This window comes from Anas platyrhynchos, chromosome 5 (genome assembly GCF_047663525.1).
Source record: "Anas platyrhynchos isolate ZD024472 breed Pekin duck chromosome 5, IASCAAS_PekinDuck_T2T, whole genome shotgun sequence".
Lineage (NCBI taxonomy): Eukaryota > Metazoa > Chordata > Aves > Anseriformes > Anatidae > Anas > Anas platyrhynchos.
The window spans coordinates 47779335-47801369 of record NC_092591.1 but is presented as its reverse complement, the minus strand read 5'-3'; the positions used below and the strand labels follow the sequence as shown (position 1 = coordinate 47801369).

Genomic DNA, 22035 nt, shown 5'->3' with positions numbered 1-22035 from the left:
TTATTAGAAATAATGTTTACTTTTGAGTAAAAAGCTGTTGATTCCTTCTGGAAAACTTAAAAGATGTTACGCCTGTGCTTGTAGAGAGAACATACCTATAACGAGTAGCGTGAATTTGCTGAAGAGACCAGTCTCCAGTAGTTAACGTGGCCAGCAACCGAATGCAAAGAACTGTGGACTGTGTGTATTCAAGGAGCAAAAAAGCTGTTCAAAAATAATACCACAATAATACCACATCTTCAAACAATCTTCAGTGATAAAATCTAATAAAAGGAGAAATAAAACATCAAAATGCTCAATTGTCTGTTTCAGACAGTTTACCATCAGAGCCGTGACTTAGGACACCAGGTCACTTGTGTTGCACTGGCTCGGGCGAATTGTCGTAATGCTCTGGTGGTGACTTAGTGGCCTGTGTTAAATGATTTGCCCATCTCAGCCCGGCTTCTTGAAGACCGATGCTGATATTGCAGGCAACATCTCACAGGCCACGGTGACTTGTCAGCTGTCATAGAGGCCGAGCAGCGGTGTACAGCCTTTGGGTGGATTCAGGCAAGTGTCACAGGGCAGTCAGCTGGGGTGGGAGAAATAACAAAGCCACACCACTCAGCAATATATAACCTCAGATTTAGTTGCTTGGGTTGGGAATGGTGAGTAGATGGCAGTTCTCTTCTGTGATATGCACACACCCCACATACAAATCCAAACTCTCGGCCTTTACCACATGGGCCCAGGGAAGAGGACTCCTGCCCAGACCAGTCAGCGTGGCAGGTCCTGGCTTGCAGCTTGGCCCACGTGTGGGGTGGCTCCACCTTTGGTTCTGCTTTCTCAGTTGTGTTAGATATCCGTGTGTGGAGCCCTGTGCAGCCCCAAGCCTCGTAACCAGTTGTTTCTTCCTGTGTTTGATTGTCACCACGAGCAGTCCCAGGCTGCTCTGTTTGGCTTTACCTGTGTTGAAGGCATCTTACTACTGGGGAGGAGATTCCCATCACCATACAGTCTCCCACCCCAAATCTGTTACCAAGTGTGAATGTAGAAACATTTGCCTAATTGAATTCATATTTTGCTTCTTTCTTTTCCAGTTCATGCCAGCTTAGTCAGAGCTGAGCAGATGTAGTCCAAGTCTTACTTGACTGGGCAGTCTCTGGCTTTCAGGTATGCTTCAGAATGCGACAGACGTGTTAGCAGGGAAGATTGTACTGACTGACTGTCTCTTAGTATGCATTGTGAACGTGAGAGAGTATGATCTTTTGTTTCTGTCTTCAAGTGAGTGTGCAGACTGATGTTCGGTTTTTGAGATGGGTTGCTACATGTGTGTTTCATTTACCTGAAATAAATATAAGTTGTATTTCTTCAAAGATATTATAAATGAGAAAGTAGTGTGAGCCATAAGTAAAGTGAGAAGAGAGATTAAATCCACACAAATGGATTTATTTTTTTTTCACACCGTGTAAGAGGGAATACCTCTAGCAGCTACTAAATACAACTTCCTGCATCCAGAGATGCAACTTTTTGAAAGGTAAAGCTGTTAGTGTTAATCTGTGTACAGTAGTGACTGCTCCAAAAAAAAAATTGGGGACTCTTCTGTGTAGGAATTGGTGCTCTGAAGATGACATTAAAGCCTTTCTTATATAATACAGGAGTTCAGTGGAAGTGTGCACAGCGTGTGCCCCAGGAGCAGACCATGCACTGCGGGTGGTGCCTCTGCGTCAGCAGGGCACGTGCAGAGTTAAGATGCTGTGTCTGTGCCTTATTCCTGATATACTGCGAGCACCCAGTCTTTCTGCCAGTAGTTCCCTCTTCAGGTAAGAGCGCTCCTGAAAATTATGGCTACTTAGTGATTTCTTGGTATGGCTATGCAAATGCTAGTGGGATCATCAAGAAATTATTTGTTTTTTGTTATTAAATGGCTATTGCATTAAAGAAGCAGAAGGGTAATGTCTGTCTTGCTCCTACATTTGTACTCCATTAACGTAAAGAGCAAAATGAGGAGTCTGGCAAGCCTTACGTTTTCAGTGCAATCCAGTCAAAAACTTTGCGATCCCTTTCTCATTATTATATAAGAATATTGTGGGGGAACTCAGTCAAAAGCCAGATAGGAATCTTATATTTGTCATGCTGCTGTAACTACCATTAGCAGGTATGTTTGAGGGATCATAAAAACACCGTGTTTGTCTGAAAAGATGAATTTCCCATAAAATTATGTTGGTGTGAATTCATTATAGTGCCATCATTTATAGCTTTATGGCCTTTGTCCCATAGTAGCTTTTCAATGCCACTGCTAGAAGCCTGTATCAGAGTATCTAGCCCACACACCTGGGTCACGTCTATGCTCCTTTGAGTTAGTAGCTTGAAACTTCATTTTCTCTCCTACGTTCTGAAGTTTTCCATCACTTACAGTGCCAAATACACTTGCCTGTAAGTAGATTTAAAAGTTCTTACATTTAACAGCTTTTTTTTTGTTTAGTAAAGAATACGTGAACTTAATGTTTAGTAAAGGTACAAGCTTTGTCAGTCTAAATGCAGCAGTGGAATTGAGGATGCTTTTTGGAGATTTTTCTACATAGGTTTCTCAATCTGATGTTGCTATAGCATTTTTCCTTTAAATGAGCTAGAGCATAGTCTAGCTGAATGTGCATATTTTTTTACAGCCTATAGTAAGTTGTTTTTCTTGCTACATTCTTGTCCCATCCTTTCCAATGTGAATAATATTGGCACAGCTCACCCAACATTCAAATTTAGTAGGCTCCATTCAGAGATGGTGTTTAAGAGAAGGAAAATGTAATTAACAGAGCTGACTGTGGGCTTAAACCTGTTCAAAGCACCGAATAACCTCAGTCAGTTTAATAGATTAAAAATACTCATAGAAAAGGCAAAAAACGTTTAACATGTTAAACAAAATGCAGGTTGAAATTTCTAATAATTTTTTTCAGCAAAAAGCTTTTTGTCCCAAATCAAGATTGTATGTATGTCTTCATTCAAAATATTTGAAATTAGAGGGGTTGGTCATCAGTGATACAAAAGCCTTTTTTTTGACCATATAGAGGAGGTCCTGATCTCTGAAGGACAAAATTGCAGACCCACTATGTACAAATCGGAACCTCCCCATCTGTGAGCTTACGGTAGGCCACGTGGTTGAGGTTTCTGTCTGAAGTGGCTGGGAAATCAAGCTAATACAGGCTCAGCTGTGATTCTTCTGATACAGGGGGCTTCCCATCTATTGGTAACTGCAGTAGGACGAGCTGATTTAGCACTAGACTGTGTCCAACACGCTCATGTTAACTTAAAGAGTTTTCATTTTTCACTTCCTTTACTGTAGCTATTGCATAGAATCAGTTGTTCTGTGAAGTTCAGTCAGTGGGAAATTCAGAAGGCAGATAAACAGGTATCTGATCTGAGAGACAAGCACTTGATATTTTACATGTATTTGTTTTAAAGCCAGTAATGACATCACGTTTTCATAGAGTAAATAGTCAATACATATGTTAAAAGCTTGACCATTCATCACTAGGAATATGCTGTTTCTGGTGTGTCTAGTTGTAGCAATTGGTAACATGCATCCCATTTACGCATCTGGGACACAAGTTGTAAGTTTTTCTCGTTTTGTTTTATAAATAATCACATGTAATTACTGTTACATTTTTGTCCTTCTCAAGTCCAGTTCTTAGATTTAGTAGCTCCTAATTTTTTATTATCTTAGCAATGCAACAGTATGCATAAGCTTTGTAAGAGGTAATGGGAAGGAAAATAAAGCTGTTTAACTTTACTTCTTTTAAAACTATTTTCTATTAATGTATTCTAGGACACAAAACCTTACACTGATAAATAAATACAGACAAGCATTCTGTACCAAACACCTACTTTATTTCACCTTTTATTAAAAAGAACCACCAAATGGTATTTTACTCTGAGTAATTACCTTAGATGTTTAAAATAATCTTAAGCAAATACTTGTTTTGCTTTTTTAAAATACACATTACCGTGACAGCCAGTCACCTACCCATTTCTAAAAAACGCCTACACTTTCCTAAAATAATAGTAGAAAATTTTCAGCATTGCAACTATTAAAGCACGGAGAGTCAAAATGAGAAAATGTCTCGTGGCTTACTCATTACATTAGGTAGTTACTACCATTCAGCATTCATGAAAGTAATAAAAAGACACAACAAGCAGACACTGGGTTTTACCAATTTTATTTCTAGACTTTAGGTTGTTGGGTTTTTTTGTTTTTTTTTTTTAAGATTTTTTTTTTTGCTGGAAACTTGTCTGTTACAGGTCTGTTGGTGAAAATGTGCATTTCAGACCAGTGATGCCAATAAGTACAATATAAAAATGTACAAATCTGAATTGCTTGCTTACTACAGATTGTTATAATAATGTGACAAATAAAGCATCTCTGTTGGCACATGAACCCACTTATCTGGATTTGGCCTTTTAGTACATACAATAGTTAAAGAATTTTGCAGTACACACTGCCACTCAGTGTAACACATAATATAACTGACAACCACTAACTCAGTAATCATGTTTGGTTCAGAGACACAGAGATGCCACGAACAGAAGTGTTTTATGAGGTAAGCAGTAAATGTTCCTGAAATTTGGACAGAATGTATCCAGTCCTCCTGGGTCCTGCGACTGCTAGTAGCATTGCAATGCTTTGTTTATGCACTATGTAGGATCTTAACTGCATTTGCCTCAAAGAGTTCTAATTCTGTTTTGGTTTAGCAGCATACAGGCAACAGCTAGATTATTCTTCAGCATACAACTCTGTTAGCTGGCTTATTTATGAGATTTACAGGCTTTTTAAATTAGCATTATGCTATAATTAAAAAAAAAAAACAAAACTAGTATATCATAACAGATTAAACACACAAAATACTTAGAGTTCCAGAAGATAACCTATCATACCAACTGATGTGTCCCAATTGATGGGTAAGCGCATCAGGTGGCATACAAGAGTTATATTATAATGCACCTTTCATATATCACTTGTGGCTAATAACACAGCTTAAAACTACTATGATAATAAACCCCAGATCAGACAAAGAATCCAGCTTTATAAAATGCGCAACACCATAAAAACTGACATTACTTGATCTTCTGAAATGTCTGCCATTTTAAATTAATGCAACCTAGTTGCAAATTGCGAGACCCATTCAGAATAACGTTCGATGCATTTCCATTTGCAGTAGAACTATGAGGCACTGTGTACGAACATTAAAACCTGGTCTAGACACGGTTAACTGAAGTATGAGGTATTGTGAAACAGGAACCTTTTTGGAATAGAGCAGTAATCACATTAAGTAAAAATTGATCACATAAAAAATCTACAAAAAAATGATGTCAATAATATAATTTTCTATGAGAAAATTAAAACCTATAACATGGCAGTATATGACATTGTATAACAAAAAAAAAAAAAACTGATCCACAAAATAGCAGCAAAACACAATGACAAAGATACAGAAAAGCAATGTTAATTTTTTTTTCAAACCATGCTGGGAATTTATCCATAGCAGCTCAATAAAAATGGAGCATCCGCTCCTATTCTTTTCTCTTTTTCTTTTTTTCTTTCTTTTTTTTTTCTTTTTTTTCCTTTTCTTTTTTCTGTTTTTTCTTTTTTCTTTTTTTTTTTTTTTTTTTACAATCAACACCTTAGCGGCAGTTTTCTCACATACATTTCACCATCACATTCTCCTCGAGCATCAACTTCAACAGCTATGTCCACGTCCCTTCAGCTACTTCCTAAAATAATAATAAAAAGATACATAGCCAAGATGTGCAAATTTTCTATTTGTAGCTAAATTAAAAAAAAGGGGGGGGGCATATACTGGAATAGGAACTTCTTTCAAGTACTCCAATTTTCGTATCTATTAACTATGGCGTTTTTTTCATGGTTAGACTGCTACTGAAAATGTGTAAGGGGCCAAATAGACTGCTTTGTTTTGGGTTTGGTCTCTGAAGTGTCCTTTTTTTCTTTACTAAGCTGTGTTAAAACTGCAACATCAAGGGTAGAAAGATTTTTTTTTAAAAAAGGGGCGATTGCATTATTTTACAAATCATACTGGCCTTACGAACATCCTCTGCAATAAATATTCTTTTTAGCCTTAACTATAAATTATATATTTTAGTGTTTAAAAACCTTCAGCTGTAAAACATCTAAAGAAAATCCTTAAACTATGTGTCCTATATGTGAACCTTTAAGGCCCCTAATTTATAAAGATGTGTTGGCACCAAAGGATTTCTAAACTTCAACTTTTCTATAGAAAAGGATAGGAAGATATCCTGGCAATTTGTGAATGCAATTTCTCTCACTGGAACGCAACCTTCGAAAAAAAAAAAATCACCTTTCCTCTAACACCATAGTTAAATGCACTTGCCTTGCAATTCCAAGTTTGCGAACAAGCACTTAATATATTTCCAAACCATTCCATTAAAAAAAAAAATTCCCACACAATAAAAGAATGTATTTCCTATATCTAATGGACTGAAAGTGCTTTGAATGGAATGGTTTTAGAATATTACAAACAACAACAAAAAAAAGACTAAACTGTGGATTGAACCTGACCATAATTAGGCTGAATATCTGCGGGGTCAGACCAGCATTTTTACACAGGTAACTACAAAAATATGAAGATTACAAAAATATAATATATTATGTCACTATTTCGGTTTCTCTTTATAATAGAGTATCGTATGAGTAGTACATTGGCCTTTCCCAACAATGCTAAGCTGGAACCCTACAAATGCACAGGCAATCCACAGGCACGCACACACACACACACACAAAAAGATTAACATATAATAATGCTGTATACTAACATACACTAACTTATGGGTTACGTTAACCATTTATAAGGTGAAGAGGATAAAAAAAAAACCTAAGGAAATAAAATAAACATTTACAGATGAATTATAAAGTGACTAAATGCATAAGCAAGCAAGATACAGAAAAGCCTAGAACTGCGTTAAAGCTATGCTTTTTAAAGAAAAAAAAAAGAATATTTCATTTACTATCTAAAAAAACCCTCTTCTACTTTAAAAATGGTTGGTTGGTTTGTTTTATATGTAAGAAATCAAATCTAATACCTCCCCTGGAGACATTTTGTGTGTTAATGCCTATTTTTACAACATACAGACAAGAACACTTTAATATAAAAACTAGTTGATTATTATTGTATAAAATCCTCTATTTTTGTAGCACAAACCCCTGGGGGTAATGCAAATACTATTTTTTTCTTTTTTAAGACAGTTTTTGGGGTATTTTTTGTTTATTTGTTTGTTTGAAGTCACAGATGGAAGGGAGACAGAGCAAGAAAAAATATAACAAGACGGGTTTTCCCTTCTGGTATAAAAATGTCCTGGAGAAAAGGGTTTCTGGGGGGGAGATCCTGATGCTGATTCCTTCTCAGATGCCCTTTCTTTGTCTGCTTCTCTTGCCAAGCAAACCCATTAGAAGAAGTCCTCTTAAATGTTCACATCTCGCACATCAGTAGGTGTGCAGGAAAGGTCTGCTTCATCCTCTACAGTCTTTGTTTCTGAAGATACGTTGTGCTGCTGTGCCTGGCGTAGACTGGATTCAAGGAGGGATTCGATCTGTTCTTGGCAGGCTCGTAAACAATCCTAGAGAAGATTAAATGGAAGGAGAAAAAAGACCCAGGGTCCTTTAGAAAAATACAAAGACCACAGACCACGTACCATCTCTTGAAAAGCCAAGAGAAATACAATGACGTTATCTGGGAGGGCAGCACACTCAAAGGAGAGCAGGAAGAGCAAGAGGAACACTAACTAGTGAGAGCACTGGATGAGCTACCCAAATTGCTGCAGGGTGCTAACCTGGATCCCGCACTTAGTAACTGACTCCTGCCATCTATTTCATGGCCAATGCGAGCGTTCTCCATACACGGACCTCTGGACAAAGGACAGCTCTCAGTTTGCTCTTAGTCTCAGCACTACAGGAGGAACACGATGAGCGCTCCGCTACCATCACACAGGCACTCGCTTCCCTGGCAGGGCCTTGGCACAGCAAGATGGAGCTTGCCTGTTGGAGCTTTACTGCAGTGCTTCTTGCCTGGGCTGCTAACACTTCAGCAGTTACGTGCAAATCCATCCGTACCATCTTTTACCTCAGTCTTTTAGACCTTTCAAAAACACAAGCTCTCTGACTGGACAGCACTGTGAATCAAATCATAATTAAATGTAACGGAAAAGACATAAAACTGGGCTGGAGTCAGGGCTGGTCCAAGTATTGCTGATGCCGTCATGATTTCTACTTTTACCGCAAAAAAAAAAAAAAAACTTCAGCAGTGCACTCTATTACAAGGGATGGCCATAAATGGTGGCTTCCCCAGGCTGAGGTCTGATGATACAAAGTTCTTAGATAGAAGTGCCATATTTTTCTATTTAGATATACACACCTGAAGTTGCCAGCCAACCGCTACTAGCTACAGCAGTGGGCAGCTCAGGTTAGTGAACTGATTTCTGACTCAGAAAGCATCTGAACAGAACATCACCGACCACCACTGACCATCTTTGTAACCATGCATTATAAAGTGCTGCCAAGCTTTCAGTTTGCTCCTGCAGTCACCTTAACAGCTCAATTCAGGTGAGATTTTTTTCCCCTCATTTCACAACCAGTTTCTCAGCCCTCAATGTCTACACAACCCTGCCAAGTGCCCGGGAGGGTGCAAGGGCCTCGCTTTTGCACCCACTTCAGCCTGAATTAAAAGCACCAAGTGCTCTTCTCCTGCGGGAAAAGGGAAAACTTCCCCAACCATTAAAGCATACCCAGAGTAGGTATGGCCAATTCTACCCACTGGTCCACAGCAAGGAAATCTGGAGAAAGCCTGCGAGCTCAACCTGTCCAACTTCCTGCACATTACAGCTGTGTTCCTCAGCGCCACATACACCCATCGCAAGGACACACAACTGGTGCCTCAAACAGGCAAAACAATCACACTACATTTTGCCAAAATTCCTCCAGCATGCTGTTTACTCCTATCTTTACAACAAACATCATACGCTTTTTCCCAACATATTTAACTCTGTGTATTAAGGACTTTGAAGTTTCCTTTAAGTATCGCCTTTTCTGATTTAACCTATGACATGTGTTAGCCCTTGCGGTGAACCCAGTCTTCCATGATAAATTGCCGTCAAAAGTGTTAGGATGTGCATGACTGAGAATGAATGTTGTTTTCCTGAGAGGGTGACCTGCCTGCTGTTTTCTTTATTTCCCAGTTTCAATTCTGCCTTCATTCAGAGGCTTCTTGTGTGATCTACCAGCTTTTCACTGATTCCACTACCACAAGAATCTCCTCTGCCACCAATAAGGGCACATGGCATTTGGGGTAAAATAAGATTAGAAACCCAAGCAAACAATTCTCTGCAAGTCCTTTCTGAGAGAGAGGGAGGTTAATCCTACCTCTAAGCAGATCAGACCATCAGTTACAGCTCACTGAAAACACATAACCTATGACCTTTTCTGGTTTAAACCCTAGTGTAATATTTCCTCTTGACAGAGACACACAGCGTTTTAAATGACAAAAAGAAACGCCTCATATCCTAGAGTCATGATGCCTTTGGCCCCTACATTCCTCTGGCCTCCACAGTAAGATCTCGATGAAGTCCCTTCACCCCGTCGCAAGATGCAACAGCCCAGGCCTGACTGCAAGGCTCCTACTCGTGTGTCCTGCAGCACGTACCTCAGCCGCACTTGGGTGTGTTAAATAGTAGGTGAACAGAGGTTTGGGGAGATTTTCAGTTTTACAAATCCAGACACTTTTGTGGATAATTCTGTGACAACAAGGTAGCGTGCCAGGCAGTGTTATAACAAGGTAGTGTTTCCAAATTGAAAGCCAATTTATTTTCAGACCAAAGCAAATCCCATTTTTGGTTTGGTTTTTAATGCTATTTGCTTATAGCATGTTTGAGCTCTGAAAATTCAAGCCATTCAAAAGGATTTCTTTAAATTACCTATTCGTCTCCCTCTGGACTCCAATCATGAATAATTACATAGGACTACATCATTTAAAGGTAATTTTTGACCACAGCTTTTTTTTTCCTGTGAGATTCTCAGAGTACAGCCTATTATATCTGTATTTTTGTAAAACATAATCCTTACAATTTATTATGAACTGTACTCTTATGTTACAAATGACTGAATCTTTTTTTTTTTTTTTTTAAGTGATTTAGGCATTTTGGTTCAAATCATTTTTTATTCAGATAACTATTAGATGAGTAGTTTGTCTACAGGAATCTTAGAACTAGCAAAAATAACTGCAAAATATAAAATTCACTGTGACCAACTTAATGAAAGCTTTTTTCATTCTTAGCAAAAATACTTCCTAACACAGAAAAGCAAATACTGAACTTGTGCATTATTCTGATAACTTCTCCCAACAACTTTTCTGCTTCACTACCCAAATTTTCAATGCCCACAGTTTGTTCAAGGTCATAAACCCTTCCTGGATTAATTAAGCTCCTCAGTGGAAAAAAAAAATAAAAGGAAAAAAAAAAGACTAGACTTAGTAGTGGTCAAATACCTTTAACACACAAGACATGATCAGACTCCAGGGTCAGATACACTAAAGGAAACAAACAACAACAAAAAAAGAAGCTGCTTGAAAATCCTTTGTTACTGCCTGACCCGTTCTGGATAACAAGCACATGTCTGAAGGTGCCTCTGAGTAGGGGCAGGCAGGAGACGAATTCCAATGTACTAACAGACAGCATGGAAACCCAATCTAATCTAGTTTAGCAAATTTCTGGCCTGGAAATGAATGTCAGGTAAAATTCAATCTGTTTGGATGATGGGGTCAAGAATAGAATGATGGAAGACAGCCCAAGACTTCTAATTGTGATTATCTGACTTCTAATTACCCCTGATCAAAGGCAAAATGGGAAATTGGACTCCTACCAATGTAAACATGAACCATAAAGGAATTCCAATCAGGTGATATTCATTTTACTTTAGATTCAGCTTTCTTTGAGACTAAAGGTAAAAAAGCGTAATTATGTAACCTGAAATCAAACAGCTGCTCTAGCTAATAGATAATCTGGGAGAACGTTAGCCATGTTGTTAATAAATGCATGCTCCTAATATTTCAAGACAATGCAATACAAAGCGTATTCAATCGTGCAGTCTGACAAGGGGAACCATCACATAACAAACTTCACATAGGTGCTAGCGGAACAGGTACAAGCAATAGCAGGGTTACAGGGGCTGGTCTCACAGGGAATTTTCTTTGCAGCAGAATCGCACTGTGTATGAAACCGAACAATTTTCTCTATTTCAATCAGCAGCAGTGAAAGATGCTCTACCCTTATTATGTTACAAACACGACAACATACATGTACGTAAGGTAAAAATTTATGCTCCTTATTTTCTGTAGTAACATATACAAAAACCCTTACGCTTCTAACTCTAGCTGCTCTAACACATAAATATATTTAGCAATAAAAGCTGGAAGGGAGTTACTTCCTTTCAAAGCTGTTAGTTTTAAGTTCAGGTCATACAGATTGCGACCTTACAATGACTCTGGACAATAAAAAGCAGTAAGCATTCATTCTCTTCTTGGTAAAACTTCTTTTTCTTTTAAAAGAGCTCTGTCATCAACTAAGTCAAGTCACATAAGGACATGCTGTTGTTCTCCAAGATGTAAGAGAATTTATTTCAATGCTCTCTATCAGGAATGATTAAGTAATATTTTTGTTTGAATCAGGTACTATCAGTACTGATAGCAAGCCTAGTATTTGTCCCCAGTACCTGCTTCGAATATCTCGCACTGGATAGAGGCCAACCATACACTCACGTATCTACTCTGTTCACAAACTCACTAAAAGTATGACATGTGCCCACCAAACTGAGCAGCGGGATATTTACAGCGTATGATTTCAGCATTTGAAGTTCCTACAGTATTTAACATACCAGCACTGGATCCATTACTACTTTAGCTGCAGTAATCTAAATAGCAAAAAATAACATGCCAATTTCTGAAGCATGGTAAAGGTGATCAAAGTAATAGTCTGTGATATGGTATTTGTCAGCAGTTGTTTCACATAGTCTAACGTAAAATACTCTTTTGTGAGTAATTCACTATGATGCATTTGTCTTTCCACAAATCACTCAATCCTGTCAACGAAGTCCAATTACACAAAACTAGTTTTGAAGGGTCTGGACTAATACAGCTCTCCATGTATTTAAATTATTAACGTGTAAAATAATTTAACAGCATCTCAAAGGTTCTGCCGCTAACCACAGAGTTGTCTTTATTTGACTCATTGTCCAGCGCTTGGAGACCTCACAAGAACCTTTTTAAAGCATCTATTTATTGGTCTTCCACATTGTTACAAAACAAAGCTCAACTCTGCCCCAACTTCACACACCATTATGACATGGATCATTGACTTTAGGTCTTCCTTGTAGGCTCCCTTCCTGGCCCATTCACTCATGAAAGGTTTATTGCTCACTAGTTACTGATGTGCATCTCCTGGAAGCTGCAGGGCAAAATGAGAGTCCTGTGAGGACCATCTACCTTGTCAGAAAGTCGTGGGACAAACATTTGTTCCAAAAAGGAATTCAATACCAGCTACTGTGCAGGTCTAGCACGTAATAAACCAAATTAGATCATTAGAACTCTTTTAAGAAGGGCTTTTTCACACCACTTGGCACAATAAAAGGCCTCAAGAATGGTCAAAGATAAGGTCAGAGATACCACGAGGTCCATTTATTGCAATCTCAGTAACTATTTCCTTGCCTTATTTTAAAAGTTTTGTTTTACACAGACCGCTGGTTTCATTGCCTACAAGCAAATACAGCTTCTGCAATTGTTCAAAATCAGATCAGGGTTTCCTTGGCATTGTCAGATACACCTCTCACGAACATCAGAGCTGGATGTGGCACTCCTATCAGTGACCTGCAGCAGTGTAATCACTGATTATTAATGGCTATAAGGACAGCTAAGTAACTAGGACGAACACAAGCGAACATCTTCAAAAAAAACCCACTCTGAGGTTTGACCTTTATCAAGATTTACTGCCCGATTAGCTACTACGCAGCAAGCAGACATTCATTCTTAAACTCTAAGGCAGGAGATCAACTGAGAAGAGTCACTTACCGGATCACATTTGATAACTTGTGATAGGAAATGTGTGAGGCATTGATAGGAGAGGAAAGTGTTAGTGTTCCCCAGATGCAGGCCTTGTACAGCTGCTACCACGCTGCCAGCTGCGATCATGGAAGGTGGGTTTGAAATAAATTTAACATCTGTATGAAGAAAGAAGGAAAAAAAAAAAAGACTGAAATGATTGCTTTAGGAGAAGCCTGCCCATACACATACACTCTCCTCTACCAGCGTGGCTTCAGCTGCCAACTGTTGCATCCAGAGGAAGGGAAATGGTAGCAGAAGCTGCCTCCTGCTCCGCACCGCTACAGGCCCCGACCTGCAGACACTCAGCCACGCGAGCAACTGTGCTGAGTGAGTAGCCCTGCTTAGCACGAAGCCTGGGAGGCTTCACCTTCAGGGATTTTTATCATAAGCAGGGCCCCCATTCTTCGAATGTTAAAATACGTTACTCATACAGATAATGCCACTGGGGTCAACAGCGCTATACATCCGAGAGAACCTGCGCTCGCGCGGTCAGACCCTAGGTGCACTCTAATCAGGAGTCCTTGGGCCCTTTAAAGCAGAAACCTTTGCACTGACATTCAAAGGAATATAGCCTTAATGAACATCGACAAAAAGAAAGAAAGAGAAAGAGTGCTTAACCCCGTCAGGAGGCAGATAATCCATATTTAAATTAAGGTTTCATCTTAAAAATGCTTTGTCTCAACCTAGCCTCTTGTCAGTGGCTGCCATCCATCCTGGCAACAGGGATTTAATGTAAATGTGGCATAACTAAGTGACGGGGGTCCCAAGAATTGGCGGACAATCAGTTACATTCTGATGTGACACCATGCTGACAAGAGGCTGGGCCCCCTTCCAGACTGCATTGCTGTAGGTCTCTCCACAAAGCCACTCCCATGATTCCTTAAGGGGCTATCTCTGCCATTTAGCATGTTTTTGGTGTGTGTGTGTGTGTGTTTTTAATAAGAATAATCCACATTTTAATGCTAAGACTCTTTCTGCAGAACAGGAATGCGTTTGATCCGTGGCAGCGTACACCTTAGAAGAGAATCGGAAACAAAAGGAAATAAGTGGCACGAGTAAACATCTAATTTTGTGAGGAAGAAAGGGAAATGCCACATTATACACAAGAACCTGAGATACATTCCTTCAGCTTTTATCAGAATACAACTTCCTCTGGGTCGAAAAAATATAAACCATCTGTCAAACCCTTGAATGAAATCAAAGGCATGGACAGCTTAGAGTGCTCAGTGGAACAGTTTAAGTATTAAATCATGCATCTCCTTTATTATGATAAAATAACTTTTGTGTAAATGTTTTACCAGTGAAACTAAAGACTTTGGGACTCTGTGGAAGTCCTCTCTCTGAATCTGTTCAGACATCTCTGATGCTCCATTGCAGCTCAGACCAATACCCACCTTCAAAAGGGCATTTCACCCCGCGTCCTATGAACCTTCCAAATTAAAACCAATACAATTAATGGTGGCCAAACTCTTGTGATGTACTGCAAGCTGCAAGGCAAGCTTGGTCTAAAGCCATCTCGTGTACGCTACCGTGTTTAAAACAAATGTAATTTACCCCTTTTTCCTAATCCGCCTATTTCCGGACAGACACAAATACACACACCTCCTGGCAAGCTTCTATCGTTGCCCAAAACGAAATAGTTCAGGTCGGTTACTGACAACACCAGCATTCCAGAGATGGTCCCCAGCTGAAATACTGACACACAGCGGCAGGTAGACTTCAGCATTAAGGGCTTTCAGTGGGCAACTGTGAACGCCACCAAGATTCAGGATCCAGGGGATGCAGTGGCAGCGACTTCATGCCGGTATTTGCCGATTTCCACAAACAGAAGGTGACCAAGATGTGTCAGTTTAAGGGGTCTGTCCTGGCAGGATCACGTTTGGCATTAATATTTGCGTTCTTCTTTCAAATGGAGCAGTAAACAAGAACATGAATTCATAGTCACACCCTCATTCTTTCCAAGGTGGAAAAGTGATAATGAAGTTTAAATGACCAGTTTGTGTCTGTCCCTATAACCACTCCAGACAAGCAGCATGGACTGCCTTTTTGTTGCAACTCAACAAGGAATTATTTGTGGCAGAGGCCACTAATTTCAGCATATTAATCAGGGGGCCCCTCTCGCCTGTAATTGGATGCCCCCAAGTGAAGAGTGTGGCATCATTGTCAGCCTCCATCGCCTCATCTTGCGCTATTGAGCGCCCAGGAACAAGGGGGCTTCGGTGAGATGAATTAGACCTGACACAGCCACAATGGGGTAGGGGGCCCCATCAATTGAAGCACACATCCCCAGTAGCCTATCTGAGACTTCATCCAAAAAGAATAAACAACTTCAGCGTTGTTAAAAAGAGAGAGAGAGAGAGAGGGGAGGGGGAGGAGAGAGAAGAATGCCAGCCACCCTGAAGGGAGGACAAAGCAGGCATATAGGCGCTGCAGCGCTTTAAAAAAAATTCCTAACAAGGCGAGTCACCCCTTTTCCTTTTTAAATGGAGCAGCAATTCCATCCGTCTGGAGAGCTGGGGGCTATGAATGAAAATCTTTTCATTGAGGCAAATCAAAACTGCGAACATAAATCACTTGCTGCAAGATGCAACAGGTTCCAACTGGTCACATACCTTGAGACTCCCAATTTTATAAAGGCCAGAGAATAGGAGAATTGTAACACAGTTGTTTCAAAGGGAGATCTCTCTTTCTCCATCCGAAAGGAGGAAAGCAACAACAGTAATAATAGCAATAATAATAATATAAAAGGAGCCCGGTATGTTTTGATAACCAGAGGAACATAATGAAATGCTGAAGCTCCAATATTTGTTGCTATTCATTGTTATGCTTGTATAGAGCTGCAGTTCTCCCTCAACACTGGTCTTAACTTGGGCCAAAAGAGGCCTGCTTCCTTTTGAGCTCTCCCTGCCTTGCTCGGCCATGCCAAAGCCCCATTCATTAAGCTCAATTATGTGTTAACTTCAAACAACCCCTGGTAATTTTTTTTTCTCTTTTTTCTCCCAAACCTACCACAGCACAAAGACATCCTTTGGTGAAAATGGATTTTTCAAAACTAAACCAAATCAAACAAATCCACTTCTACTAGCCAGACAACTGAAGAGGGAGCTTAGAAGGAATTCCCCTCAACTTCACCTTGCAACGTAACCTTCTCTTTCTGGAGCGAACACACATGCACACTCATCCACGAACACTTCCACAGCCTTCGCCTTGTTAAGCCAACTGGCGGAGGTTTTATTTTCTAAGCAAGCATTATTTCGCCGCCTCTTCTTACGAGCCCCTCCTTTGGTAGAGGACGCAGGCTGTACACTTCACACTGAGGATACACTGCGCTTGCCCCTGAGGCCACTTCAGCGAGTTTCACGGTGTTTTCAGTGGACTTTGGATCGGGCCCCACAGCATCCAGGCAGCACAACGCATTTGCAGTCCATCTAGGTTCGTTTTGGCAAAGGGAGATACAACACAACCCAGCAACAGCAAAGCAAAGTCCAGATGCTACTTAAGCCACATGTTATCTTCACTAGCCAACAAAGAAGATATGAGGAAAGCAAGAGGTAGAGAGAATCCTGACATCCAAAAATAACAATAAAAACACAGAGCCTAGTGGCAGCCTTCCTGAGCGCTCTTTCCCCAGGCAATATTCCCAACTTCAGTAGGGAGCTGAAGAGGGCCCCAATTCTGGTGAGCTCAGCGCTGTTTTTTTAAAAGCTCAGTAAAACTCCCAGAACATGGTTCTCATTTACTGATCCATTCTCCAGCTGTGGTGTGTAGCAGTGTTAAATAAAGGCTCTGGATGTGCTTCCTAAAAGAAACATAACAACACCGACAGTAGATCAAAGTACTGGACTCTTAGCAAGTCTCCAACCTTTGAACTACTCTTGTTTTCATCCCTGTCATTGCCAGCACAACAACCTAGGTTAAACATCCCCATATCCAAAGGGGAGGCCAGGTAGCTGTTCTTTTTAGCAAACGGCCGAGGTGGTGTCAAACTTAGCAAGTTGCACCTTCAGAGTCCCAGCGGCCTTATCTGGTAGAATCTGTCACGGAGAGTAGGTCCGATTTTCCCAAAGCGTTGCTGCAGGTAGTTTGAAGGCTGTTTGAAGGTTGCAGCGCTCCGAACACGGAGCATTACTGCAGGCAAGCTAACTTGGGAGCTGCCCGCTGCTCGGATGTTAGCCCCAAGATGGAGAGCAATGCCAGTGTTTACAGATGTCTCCGTTAGGGTTTGGTTGTTCTATCTTTAGGCTTTGCAGGAGGGCTGATTCTGTGAAAACGACTTTTTTCTTCCGAGTGCCTGCAATCTTTCTTCAATCTTTTTTTTTTTTTTTTAAACCAAATCCATCTCTGGAAAATAAACTATGCAGCGTTAATTGGGTTCACTAACCACACATATCCCAACAAGGTTTTCCAGTGCGGACACCGCATGTCCGAATGCAGGCTCGGTCTCTTTTTTAGCACAGCTGCTACTGAGCATTAACATTTAATACAGCGCTGTATCTCCTTTACACTACGTTTTTATCAGTGTTAACAGAGTGTCTGGCATTCCTCTTTACGTGCTACTGCAAAAGAACATTTGCTTTGGCTGCTTCTTCTTCCTTATTCCTTTGCCATTCCTGGATTTGTCTTGTCATACGAAAAGCAAATGCACCGAACACGTTTTGTTTAAACAGAATATCTTCCCTCTAGGACTTCTTTTGTCCCTGCTCCTCCGCTCCGGCCTGCGGGACGCGCGAGATCTGGCGATCAGAACGGCTCTCCCAAAACGCTTTTCCTTCCCACTTTGCTAGGGTTCAGCGGGTAAAGCCGGTACACGTACAAACACACACACACACTTCGCATGCAAACACGGAACTTCAAAGGACCAGCGCGCGCAGGCACGGTGCCCTTGAAACCAAAGATCAGGCCTCTGCAAACCTGGCCTAGCGAGCGGTCGGCGTCTTTGGCTCCTCTGGAGGCCGCCCCTGCACATGGCTCCAGCTCAGCACGTGGTCAGAGGGGTGCAGATGGCAGGGGCTGGGTCTGGTGCCAGGAAAGCCTCTGTGCCGCGTGGCCCTCCTCCAACCCGCCGCCACGGAGCAGGGGGAAGAGGCAACTCGGAGAGGGAAGTTTTAAAACCCCCACGCAGAGCTATTCACAAGCAAAGTCTCCCTCCTCTTTTAAAGGCCGTCTGAGAACGGATCTGCACGGAGGGATTCCCCACACAGGCAGCAAGCCTTTTGCAGCCCCTGCACGAATCCTGGGGCACAGGGCTGCACACGGTGGCTGGGACACAGAGTGGGGCGCTTCTCACCCCGGCCAGCCAAACGCATTCAGCTCAGAAGAAAAGTATCTTCTGAGAAGCTTACCTCTGCAAAGTAATCCACCTTCTGCAAACAACAAGGGCAATAATCGGGGCTTAAACTACCTCCCCACAGCCCTGGGGGCTCACGGTAGGCCATAGCTACGGGAGGCGTTAGGAGCCGGGGGCTGGGCACGTGTAGGGGAGCGACACACTTTGCTTAACGTGCAGGGCTCATACCTGTAGCGCACAGAGCCACAAAAGTCTGAGCATGTTTACGGATGATCTGCTTGGTGTCCTCTGCCAGAGGCATTTTAGTAAGGAAATGTTCAATGAAATCGTGGGGGGTCATTGCAGCCAGATTCCATTTCAGCTTATTCACCAGCAGCAGCTCCATTTGCTGCGAAAACAAAAGGGAGGAGAGGGGGAAGGAGAGGAGGAAGAAGAAGAGGGGGAAAGCGTGGTTAGCTCCGCTCAGCACCGCACCGGGGCCGCCCCCCGCCACGCCGCGGCCCGGCCGGGACCGAGCCCCCCTCGGGGCTGGCGGCCAGGGGGGGCCCGGCCGCCCCCCGCCGCTCCCCGGGCAGCGCCGAACCCCGCGGGGCCGCCAGGGGGCGCCCGCGCCGCGCCCAGCCCGGCCCCGGCCCCGGCTCCGGCTCCGGCTCCGGCCGGGGCAGCCCCGGGGGCCGCAGCCCGGGGGAGCGGGGGGCGGCCCGGCCCGGCCCCGTTTGGCCGCCGGGGCCTCGGCGTCCCCCGGCTGCGGCTGTCGGGGGAGGTGGGGGCCACTCGGGCCCCCCGGGGCGCTGGGGTCCGGCAGCCCCCTCCCGCCCGCCCCGCTGCAGGGGGGTCCCGGCCGGCGGCCCCGGGGGGGGGGGGCTTCGTTTGCGCCTGAAGTGCCTGAGCGTGCAATTACCAGTAATTCGTCGGGTCTGATGGAGTTATCTGTGTAAATGCACAGTTTTTCTGCGGTCAGAGGAATAGTTTCCTTCATTTTGGAAGCCACAAACATGCAGGTAGCTCCGAGCAATTGCAAGCGGCTTTTCTTGAGGGGTTCGAACGACAAAAATCTGTCCAAGTAATTCATCGCCAAGGGGAAAACTTCCTCTTCGCACTTCTGCTCCTCGCAAACCTGCAAGAGGGAGAGAGGTCGTTGAGTGCTGAATGCAACGGGGGCGAAAGCCAGGCGCCCTCTGCCTCCCTGCCCCGGCCCCGGCTCTGCAGGGCAAGGCTGGAGGAGGAGAGGCGGGCACGGCGAGCACCGGGGGCACGGGGGGAGCATCAGGGAAAATGAAAGAGAAAGTCACCGGGGACAAAGCGGGGGGAAACGCGGCGATAGAAAGCCGCGGGCGATGCGTGGTAAAAAGGGGGGGAAGCGCCGGGGAGGTTTGGCCCCGTCTCGGCGGCCCCTGCAAGGAACAACGAAAAAAGGGAGAAACGGGCTCGGGCAGGGCGAGGGGAGCCCCCCCGGCTGGCAGCGGGCTGCGGGGCAGGGCTGGCCCCCGGCCCCGTTTATTCGGCGTGGGGTTCGCCATCCCCTTCGCCCTTGTGCCGCCGATTCCCCCTCTCCGGTCGAGACACAAAGGTGGCGTCCAGCCTCATTTCCCCAGACGTCATCTTTTCAAAAAATATTTAAAAATATTTAAAAAATCCCCCGGGCTCCGAAAAAAAGCCGAAACGAAGCGGCGGGGGTCCTTTACCGAGCCCGGTGCCGGGGGTCCGCCGGGGGGGCTCCGGGGGGGCTCCCCGAAGTGAAATCCACCGCCTCCCTCTCCCGCCCCGCAGCGCGGCCGGGCGCGACGCTTCGCAGAGCGAGGCAGGGCACTGCGCTTTCAAAAATTAATTAAAAATAGATCGCGGGCGCCCAGGGCCGCCCAAAAGGCACGAAAATGTAGCCCGGCTTCTGGGGCTCCAGCCGGGAGCCCCCCCGGCCGCGTCGCGCCCCTGCCCGAGGCCCTTTCCCCCTCGCTTTGCCCGGCCGGGCTCGCCGCCGGGCTCGCCGCCGCGGCACAGGCGCGGCGCGGAGGGGGCACCGCGGCTCCGGCCGCCCTCGGCGCCGAACAAAGAAACTTTCACCCCGCCGCTCCCCGGGGGCCGCCGCAGCCCCTCCGGCCGTGCCCCTGCCCGCAGCCCCGCCGGGCTCCCCCCGGCCCCCGGCCCCGCTCCCCCGGCCCCGGCCCCGCTCCCCCCCGCCCGCCCGGCCGCCCTTGGCGCGCTCCCCGGGACTTTCTAATTTTCTGCCGATTAATAAACACTTTTTTTTTTTTTTTTTTTTGCTCTGCAATAAAAGAACAAAGATGGCGCGTAATACTGGCACGGGCAGCGCTTGCATACGTGTACAGGGATATTAATTTTAAAGAAACCCCCCGGCAGCGCTCAGCCGCCCGGGGGCTGCGCGGCGGGGCCGGCCCGGGGCTGCCCGGCGGGGCCGGGAGGGAGCCGGGCGGGGGCCGCCTCCGGCCGCGCTCAGCCCCCGGCTCCCCTCGCACGGCCGCCGCCGGAGCGGGGCCCTCGCGGGCAGGGGGTGCGCGGCCGCCCCGCCGGGGGGGGGGGCCCGGGGCCGCTCCGGGCAGCCCCGGCCCCGCAGCCGCAGCCGGAGCCGGGGCCGGGCGGGCAGCGCCGGGGCTGAGCGCGGGGGGCGAGGGAGCGGCGCGGAACCCCCCGGAGCATACAGACCTCCAGCATCCAAGTGGCAACTATTTTCCTCATATATGGCAAGATTTCCTTCTGCACGCACTTGAAGTAGGACACCGAGGGCGAGCAGGTCTCCTCCGCCTTGAGCATTGTCTGCAGCACCCTGTCGTTGAGGAGGTTGGCATCCAGGTAGGCTCGTCGGATGGTCTCCACCTCGCAGCACAGCAGCTGATGTTCCATGTCTGCCTCCTTCGTCTCGAGTCAGTTTTCTCAAGGACTGAGTCAGTCTCTCGCTCTCTCTCTTCCCCTTCCAGGAGTCCCTTGGATGCTGCTTCTGCTACTGCCGCTACAGCCCTCTGGAGGCTGCAAAACTTTCTAACTTCCAACAAAACTGTGACGTTACTGTTGTTAAGCAGAGATCAAAGCACGAGAGAGAATGAGAAAGAGAGAGAGAGAGAGCCAAAAGCAAGGGGCAGAGCCCTAAAGCCATCCCATAGGCTTCAAGTCCTTCCCCTTTGCTTAGCTTATAGAGAGCAGGGGTTTAATGCAAATGCAAATGAGACAAGGGCTTGCTTTCTTCAAGGGCAAGGGAGAGGTGGGGGAAACCCAAATTGTCTCTTCAGTGTATCATGCATAATTTTAAAAATGGAGAGAGTTCTGCAGTGGGAGCCAAATGATGAATGGGGCTAGGCCACACACAGGCACACATGGATATAAATACAGGGAGACGCGGTTGGTATTATTTTACTGGGGGCGCCAAGGAGGGGGAGCCGGGCAGCACCAGCGCCTCGCTCTCCCTTATCAATTACCGTGCCTGCCCTCCGCGATGCGTACCTGGAAGATCTGTCCTTTAAACACACGTGCTCCCGACCTGGACGTGCAGCCTTTGTAGTCGATCCCAAGGGAGCAGCTTTCTCCCATTTCCTCATTCTTTTTTTTTTCCTTTTTTTTTTTTTTTTTTTTAACTCCACAGCCCCTCAATGA

At 44.6% G+C, this 22035-nt stretch overlaps 2 protein-coding genes across 6 annotated transcripts in view; one reads left to right on the top strand and one right to left on the bottom strand.

Annotated features, from left to right (window-relative positions):
• LTO1 (LTO1 maturation factor of ABCE1) overlaps window positions 1-10520 on the top strand; it is a 22041-nt gene extending 11521 nt beyond the window's left edge. For 2 of the 3 annotated variants that reach the window (XR_011809774.1, XR_011809773.1), the window contains one exon: window positions 1080-5641. The gene's annotated coding sequence lies outside the window, so the exon portion shown is untranslated. Of the gene's footprint in view, window positions 1-1079; window positions 5642-9515 lie in introns of those variants that run through there. The other variant, XR_011809772.1, reaches the window with a different exon arrangement.
• CCND1 (cyclin D1) lies at window positions 4175-22035 on the bottom strand. Of its 3 annotated transcripts, XM_013102661.5 has the most exons (6): window positions 21886-22035; window positions 21094-21453; window positions 19334-19549; window positions 18661-18820; window positions 13113-13261; window positions 4175-7620 (listed from the first exon to the last, which is right to left on the bottom strand). In XM_013102661.5, the coding sequence occupies exons 2-6, from the start codon at window positions 21289-21291 to the stop codon at window positions 7465-7467; spliced, it is 879 nt and encodes a 292-aa protein (XP_012958115.1). In that variant the 5' UTR covers window positions 21292-21453; window positions 21886-22035; the 3' UTR covers window positions 4175-7464. The 3 variants fall into 3 exon arrangements, with proteins under 3 accessions (XP_012958115.1, XP_038036380.1, XP_038036381.1); XM_038180452.2 differs by lacking the exons at window positions 21094-21453; window positions 21886-22035 and adding an exon at window positions 19725-20418; XM_038180453.2 differs by lacking the exons at window positions 21094-21453; window positions 21886-22035 and adding an exon at window positions 19725-20418 and having other exon boundaries at window positions 4175-5742.

Excerpts from the sequence above, each read along its gene's own strand:
- CCND1 (XM_038180452.2), bottom strand. The coding sequence starts at position 19,952 with ATGGCGAACCCCACGCCGAATAAACGGGGCCGGGGGCCAGCCCTGCCC. Across the intron at positions 19,550-19,724 it reads TTCCCCCCGCTTTGTCCCCG|GTTTGCGAGGAGCAGAAGTG; the intron begins GTGACTTTCTCT and ends TCCCTCTTGCAG. Across the intron at positions 18,821-19,333 it reads TCAGACCCGACGAATTACTG|CAAATGGAGCTGCTGCTGGT; the intron begins GTAATTGCACGC and ends TTGTTTTCGCAG.